This window comes from Nannospalax galili, unplaced genomic scaffold (assembly GCF_000622305.1).
Source record: "Nannospalax galili isolate Female #2095 unplaced genomic scaffold, S.galili_v1.0 scaffold529, whole genome shotgun sequence".
NCBI lineage: Eukaryota > Metazoa > Chordata > Mammalia > Rodentia > Spalacidae > Nannospalax > Nannospalax galili.
Genome location: NW_008360309.1, coordinates 2,293,432 through 2,301,103, shown reverse-complemented (window position 1 = coordinate 2,301,103; position 7,672 = coordinate 2,293,432). Strand labels below are relative to the sequence as shown.

The 7,672-nt window shown below is 49.8% G+C and overlaps 1 protein-coding gene across 1 annotated transcript in view; it reads left to right on the top strand.

The window, feature by feature from the left end:
- Positions 1–328: 328 nt before the first annotated feature.
- The window catches only part of Nwd1 (NACHT and WD repeat domain containing 1), a 96,846-nt gene continuing 89,502 nt past the window's right edge, over positions 329–7,672 (top strand). Inside the window, exons 1-3 of the mRNA XM_008824646.2 lie at positions 329–638; positions 1,807–1,901; positions 7,465–7,550. Coding sequence (XP_008822868.1) covers positions 7,467–7,550 — 84 coding nt within the window. The 5' untranslated portion in view covers positions 329–638; positions 1,807–1,901; positions 7,465–7,466. The remainder of the gene's footprint in view (positions 639–1,806; positions 1,902–7,464; positions 7,551–7,672) is intronic.

Genomic DNA, 7,672 nt, shown 5'->3' with positions numbered 1-7,672 from the left:
CCGGTCCCAGGTCCTCTGCAAGAGCAGCCAGTGCTCTTAACCTCTGAGCCATCTCCAGCCCTGGACTACATTTTCTGCATCCATGGTACAGGATCACAGCATCCACCTTGTGATGCGGTTCTTCAAATTGCTGGTGCCGGATGCCAACCAGCCAGCATCCTGCAGCCCCACAGATTGCACACGCTCCAGTGAGTCGGCAAGCCTGGCACACAATGGTTAACCACTAGGCCTGGCTGAGCGCCCAGCTCAGGCGCTGCCTGACAGCCAAACAATTTCTTTCATGTCTCCCAGTTGCTGGGAGAATTGGGCAGACCAAAGACCAGAAAGTGTGTAAAACAAAGGTTACCAGGAGTGCTGGAGGCCTGTCTTCCGGGTGTCTCTGGGCCCAGAAAACCTTCTCCAACCCACTTACCAAGACACTCTTGAGTTGGAGCCTTGCACATGCACAAGAGCGAGAGGGAGCTGGTGTCCCAGCAGGCCCTGTGATGGCCCTTGTGCTTCCGGAAGACCACTATGCTGCTGAGGCGCCTGTGGTAGCACACAGAGAGGGGCTGAGCTTGGCCAGCAAGTTCTTGTACCCTTTCAATTCACATTCCTGAGGGAGAGGCAGTGGACACGTGGAGACGTGTGGGCTCAGGGTGAGTACCATGAAGAAAATGAAAAGAAGTGGCTCTGGGAGTGACTGGATGGGTTGATCAAGGCAGGAATGGTCAGGAGACTGGAAGGAAGTGCTTAGAGAGATGCAGTGGAGCTGGGTAAGGCCACCAAGGTGCATTTAGATCAGAGGTTGGGGTGGCATGCAGGAAGGTGGTTCAGGGGCTGTGCTGGCTATGGGGGTCACGAGAAGAGGAGCCCAGCAGTACACCCCGACTTACCATTCTGAACTAGTGAGAAAGTTTTCTCTCTGGGCCTCAGTTTCTTCATCCATATAATAGTGACAGTCATTGTTTGGTTTTGAGACAGGGTCTCCCTGTAGCCCCAGCTGGCCTGTAACGCTCTATGTAGACCAGGCTGGTCTTGACCTTGCAGAGATCTGTCTGCCTCTACCTCTGAAGTGCTGGGGTAAAGGCTGTGCCATCATGCCCAGTTACTTACTTAATTTACAGCTGAGTAAAGGGCTGGAACTGGGGCTCTGTGAGTAGAACTTCCCTAGCATGCATGAAGCCCCACGTTCCATTCCCAGCACCCTGTAAACCAGGGGAGATGGTGCATGCCTGTCATCCCAGCACTCGGGAGGTAGAAGCAGAAGGATCAGAAATTCATCAGCTACATAGCATATTCGAGGTTAGCCTGAGCTACATGACGCTCTGTCTCTAAAAACAACAACAACAACAACAACAACAAAAACCCAAAACTAAAAAAACGAAAAAGCACAGTCGTCTAAAGTATAAACTCAGAAAATCCATGCTCTTTGAACCATCTCATCAGCCTATTTGGTTTCTTGAGACAGGGCATTGTTATGTAGCCCAGGCTGGCCTGGAATTCTTTTGCCCCAGCCTCCAAGTGCTGGGGTGACAGGTGTGTACTATCACATCTTCATTTTATAGACTAACGTGTGTGAGGGTGTGAGAGTGTGTGTGTGTGTGTGTGTGTGTATGTGTGTGTGAGTGTGTGTGTGTGTGAATGTACGCACGTACTAATCAATCGTCACTCTGTGCTGGTTGCCATACAGACCCATCTCCTCCTGCCTTGCCCTTATGTTTTGTGGTGGATGATTGGCCACTCATTCACCTGTTGATCACGATGCTGCCTCAGGGATGGCTTCTGAGGCAGGTGTCCTGACAAATCTTTGTTCTGGTTTCACAGACATTGTGGCAGATGCCTCCGACGAAAGGCCAGCTCCTTAAATCCCCCAGGAACACGATGGAGGAGCCAGGGATCACACATTTACGGACACACAGTTTCGTTCTGTGTCTGTCACAGGGATTGCTACTATTGGGAGGTGGCCAGACAGTTAGATGATACCCCAAGGGCAATTTCCTCTCCTCCCTCCTCCCCTCCCCTCCATTCTTCTGCCCTCATTTGCTCCTCAATCCCGTGTCCTCACCCCTCTTCTTTTCTTTCCTTCCTGTCTTGTGGATGGGGATTCAGCCCAGTCTCATGCATGCTGAGCCACATCTCCAGCTGGAGGATTCCAAGCAGCGGCCCTGCCCCCAGCCCTTCACCCACTTGATGCCCTTGGCACCCCCATTTCTGACAACCCCTAATATCTATAGACACTGTAAGCACTCTGGCTTAGGCTGAGTGACCCCAGGTGAGACCTCTGGTCTGCATAGCCCTCCTGAGTCCTGGACAGGCTTGTGAGAGGGTTGGGGAGTCTCGATGTGGTGGAGGTTCTAGCCAGTGTTTACCCTCTGGGCTGCCTTGCCAGAGCTGGGCACAGCTCCCAGAATACCTGGCCTTCCTCTGCACACCTGGGATCAGGCTCAACTTACAAAGAGGCCCCAGGGGCCCCAGGTGTTGGAGAGAGCGGCTGGTCCCCGGGCCCCAGCACCTAGCGCTGGGAAACCATAGTTGCTATGGTGACCACTGAGCTTTCCTGAGAAACTGGAAGAAGACAGTTGTTCGTGGAATCTGCGATGGTGGTTGGAAGGCCGCTGGCCCACACCTCCCAGTCAGGGCTTGCAGACCAGGGGAACCTGAAGGGAGCCTCTGAGAAGCTCCCTGTGGGCACTGGAGGTGACTGAGGCAGAAAGTCACCACGGTGGTCACAAGCTGTGAGACAAGAGCCTCCCAGGATGGTCCGGCAGCTGCATATGTGAGGACTCTGGGCCTCAGGCCGTTTCCCCAGGAAGGAGCATTTGTGCAGGTGGGCAGCATGAACTTGGGCCCCCTCAGCCCTGGCACTCGCCGGCGGCTTCTCCAGGGTCAGGCAGGCCCCCTTCCAGCACCACCGTCGAGCTGCGTGTCCATCTTCATCAGCTCCACCATCTCAGGTAAGGGCAGGGCTGCGGGGGTCTGAGACTAGCGGGGACTCTGGTAATGTTGGGCTGTTGGGTATGCTTCAGACAGGGTCCTCCAAGAGACCTGGCTGTGAATGCCAATGGCCTGGTAACCCGCTTGGGAACACCATTGTCAGGTGGCCTGCTGGAACCTGTTTCTTCTCCCATCAAGTAGATTAGGCAGTTTAGTAGTTGCTGTGAATTAATTAATATTGCAACTGACACTTAAGAGGAATGTTTGCTGGGAATGGAACCAGGGGCATTGTGCATGTTGGGCAGGTGTTGGAGGTGGAAACTGAAATCTCACACATGTTTAAGGATGCCAGGACTGGAACCTGCGTCATTCCTGCTCCATGAGCACTCTCCACTGAGCCACACCCCCAAGGCCCTGCTCATGTTTCTTAAAGGGATTGAACATAGCACCTTGTGCATGTTAGGCAAGCATTCTGCTGAGCTACATCCTCAGTTCCTCCCCTATCTTAAAAATAAATTTGTGTGTCTGTGTGTATGGGTCACTAGTGTGTCATGGCACAACTCATGTGTCAGAGGACAGCTCGTGTGTCGGAGTTAGGTCTCTCCAGCAGGTGGGTCCCAGGCATAGAACTCAGCTCCTCAGGCCTTGACTCACTGTCCTAGTTTGCTTTCTGTTGCTGTGATGAAACTCTGACCAAAACCACCTTGGGGAGGGCTGAGTTTATTTCAGGTTGTGAGGCATAGGCCATCATTGAGGGAAACCGAGACAGGAGCTCCAGGCAGGAAGCTGGAGGCAGGAACTGAAGTGGAGTCTGGAGGACCACGCTCACCGGCCTGTGCTCTTTGGTGTGCTCAGCTATCATTCTTATACAGCCCAGGGATGGCACTGCCCGGGGATGGCACTGCCCGGGGATGGCACTGCCCACAGTGGGCAAGCACAGACTTGGGCACAGGCCAGTTTGATAGGGAAAATTCCTCAGTTGAGGTTCCCTCCCCTTTCCTGTCTCTAGTTTTTGTCAGTTGACAGAAACCAGCCAACACAACTGGCACCTTGTCAGCTTCACACACAAACACATTAAACCACGACCTTTCTTTTCTTACTTATCCTCCCAAGATCTCATGTCAATATCACAATACAAAACATGTACAAATCTTGAAGTTCCACAGTCTTTAAAAAATTTTAGCACGGGGCTGGAGAGATGGCTCAGTGGTTAACAGCACTGGCTGCTCTTGCAGAGGACTCAAGGTCAGTTCCCAGCACCCACACGGCTGCTAATAACCAGCTATAACGCCAGTTCCAGGGGATCTGATGCCATCTTCTGATCTCTGAGGGAATTGCACAACACAAGTGCACCTGCGTACATGCAGGCAATACACTCATACACATAAAATAAAAATAATAAAGTATTTTTTAAAAAAATAAAAATTTAAACACAAAATATATTGAAAAGTATGGTTTCAAAAAATTCAAGCCAGGTGTGGTGGCACATACCTTTAATCCCAGCATTCAGGAGGCAGAGGTAGACATATCTCTGTGAGATGGAGGCCAGCCTGGTCTATATAGCAATTTCCAGGCCAGTTGGGGCTATAGGGAGACCTTGTCTAAAAAAAACTTTCAAACACTTTAAAAATTCAAACTCTAGCTGGCTGTGGTGGCACACACCTTTAATCCCAGCACTTGGGAGGCAGAGGCAGGCAGGTCTCTGTGAGTTCGAGGCCAGCCTGGTCTACATAGCGAGTTCCAGGACAGCTGGGGCTACAGGGAGACCCTGTCTCAAAAAGACAAAAAAATAAATAAAATAAAATAAAATAAATGAAAATTCAAACTCTTATGGGGCTGGAGAGATGGCTCAGTAGTTAAGAGTACTGACTGCTCTTGTGGAGGACCTGGGTTCAATTCCCAGCACCCACATTGTGTTTAACAACCGTCTGTAGCTCCAGTTCCAGGGGATCTGACGCCTTCTGATCTCCACGGGTATTGCACGACATGGGTGCACTTATACACATGTAGGTGACACTCATACGCATTAAATAAAAATAATAAATAATTTTTTTGGGGGGGGTCTTTTTGAGACAGGGTCTCCCTGTAGCCCCAGCTGCCTGGAACTCACTATGTAGACCAGCCTGGCATTGAACTCACAGAGATCCACCTGCCTCTGCCTCCCCACAAGAATGGAGGAGTGGCAGTAGCTGGCAATAACTGTGGGGAGCTGCCTGCCGTCCCTGCAGACGCCATTACAAGATGGTGTTCACATCCGGTTCATGCTGAGCAGTAAATAAGTCAGTACGCATGCCCGAAGTAATTTTCCACCTTCTAGTCTCTGCCTACCTTGTGGCGTGATATGGGCTGATGAGTTTGCGACCAATCAAGAGTTGCCACGTCCAAGACGGGCTTACTAACCTATATAAGGGCTGGGTTTCCGACATTCGGGGTCTTTGCCCTGTAAGCTTATGCTCTCCCTCTCAAGATGCATTAAAGCTTTTCTGCAGAAGGATCCTGAGTGTGCCGCGTCGTTCTTGCTGGCAAGACGATAGCGCGGAACACACACCCAGCTAATTTTTAAAAAATATTTTATTATTTTTATTTTATGTGTATGAGTGTATTCCCTGCATGTGTGTAAGTGCGCCCATTTTATGTAATGCCCATGGAGGTCAGAAGAGGACATCGAATCCCCTGGAACTGGAGGTACAGACAGTTGTAGCTGCCATGTGGGTGCTGGGAACCGAACCTGGGTTCTCTGCAAGGGCAGCCAGTGTTCTTAAGTGCTGAACCATCTCATGAGCCCCCATCCAATTTCTTTTTTTGGACACATGGTCTCATTACATATATCTAGTTGGCCTTGAACTCAGTGATCCACTTGCCTCTGCTACCTGAGTGCCAGAATTAAAGGCTATACCACCACAACAGAATCTATTTAAAATTTTAATAATGGTTGTGTTAACAAGTGGCTGACAGCACTGTTGAAGATTGTGTTTGCCTTTCTCAAGCCAGTAGGTCTGCTATAACCAGACACATAGATTAACCTGTATTTGTTTGGTGCTATTTGTCAGTGCTGGGAATGGGACCTGGTGCCCCTTTCTCTGCATATGCTTGAAAAGTACAAACCATCGAGCCACAGCCCAGGTCCTAATTACATGGACCTTACAGTATTTTGCGTTGTCTTTCATGCTTAGCAAGGCTCTGGTCATGAGTTAATTATCTGATAAATACTTTATGAACACATTAAAACAGCTTGCAAAAAGGTGATCACACAGATTGGGAGGGTGACAAGTGTGAGTGAGGGAGACAGTGCTCAGACTGACATTCAGGGCAACTCTCAAGTTAGGATCTGCTGGTAGCTTTGGTTTTGGTAGACTTCAGGCCTAGAATCCCCCAGTAAGGTGATTAGTGTGACTCAGGAGTAGAGCCCCTGCCTAGAATCCCTAGTAAGGGGTTGAGGTGTTGCTCAGAGGTAGAACCTCTGCTTAGGACTCCCCCAGTGAAGGGCTGGGGGTGTGACTCAGAGGTAGAGCCCCTGCCTAGAATCCCCCAGTAAGGAGTTGGGAGTGTGGTTCAGAGGTGGAGTTCCTGCCTGACATGTGCAAGGGCCTGGGTTCTATGTCAGCATAAACAAAACAAACAAGAAAACACATCTAGTTCATGCCTTTCAGATTAACCAGCAATAACCCTTTAGCATCACACAAAGGCTGCTTGGGGTGGCGCTGTGTGTTAGCAGGTTATTCCCTTATTTACCTGGCTTGTGAATCCAACTGAGTCCTGGTTCTACTTTTTCTTTGGTTTTGTTCTTTTGGAGTAAAACCCAGAGCCTCAAGCATGCTGGGCTCAGAGGGTCCATCCTCTCCCTGTGGTCCCAGGCCGATGTGTGCTGTATTTTAACTGGCAACCCTAATTTAGGCTGGGCTAATCCTGCTTGGGCTGACTGAGGGTTTCTTGAGTTACAATATTTGTGGAGCTCACACAGGCAATCCCAGGCATCTAGGAAGAGTGGTTTCCTTGGTTTGACTCCCTGGTTTTTTGTTTTTTTTTATAAATATTTTATTATTTTTATGTGTATGTGAGTGCACCCATATTGTGCAATGCCACGGAGGTCAAAAGAGGGCTTCGGATTCCCCGGGAACTGGAGTTAAGGACGGTTTGTAGCCGCCATGTGGGTGCTGGGAATCGAACCTGGGTCCTCTGCAAGAGCAGTCAGTGCTCTTAACCGCTGAGCCATCTCTTCAGCCCCTGTTTTTTGTTTTTTGTTTTTATGATTTAAAAATTAATTTTATTTGTGTGTGGAAGGAGGGAATGTGCATGCCACAGCTGTGTGTGGCAGTCAGAGGACAACTGACAGGAGCCGATTCTCTCCTTCCACTTAAGGATCAAACTCTGGCCATCAAGCTTGGGCAAGGGCCTTTACCTGATGAGTCATCTTGTTGGCCCCATCCAGGTTTTTAGGGTCTTTGGTATGCAGGGAAGGACTCCAGGATTTGAAGGGGTCTAATAAGCAGTGGGCTGGACAGAGTTCTGGTTTCTTCCTACTAACACCATCCTGACTGTGCCTTACAGATATGGATGCAGAGAGAGAGGTCCTGCAGTGCACTGCCTACCCTGAGGTGCAGAGCTTCTGCCAGAAGCAAGGCTTGCAGTTTGAGGTAAAAGTCTGCAAGCCCCCAGAGTCACACCCAGACCCTAGCCAACCCCACACTCTACTTAATGCTTTAACTTTGAGTCTCCAAACCCAAAATGATTTTTTTTAAACTTCATGAAAATTTTA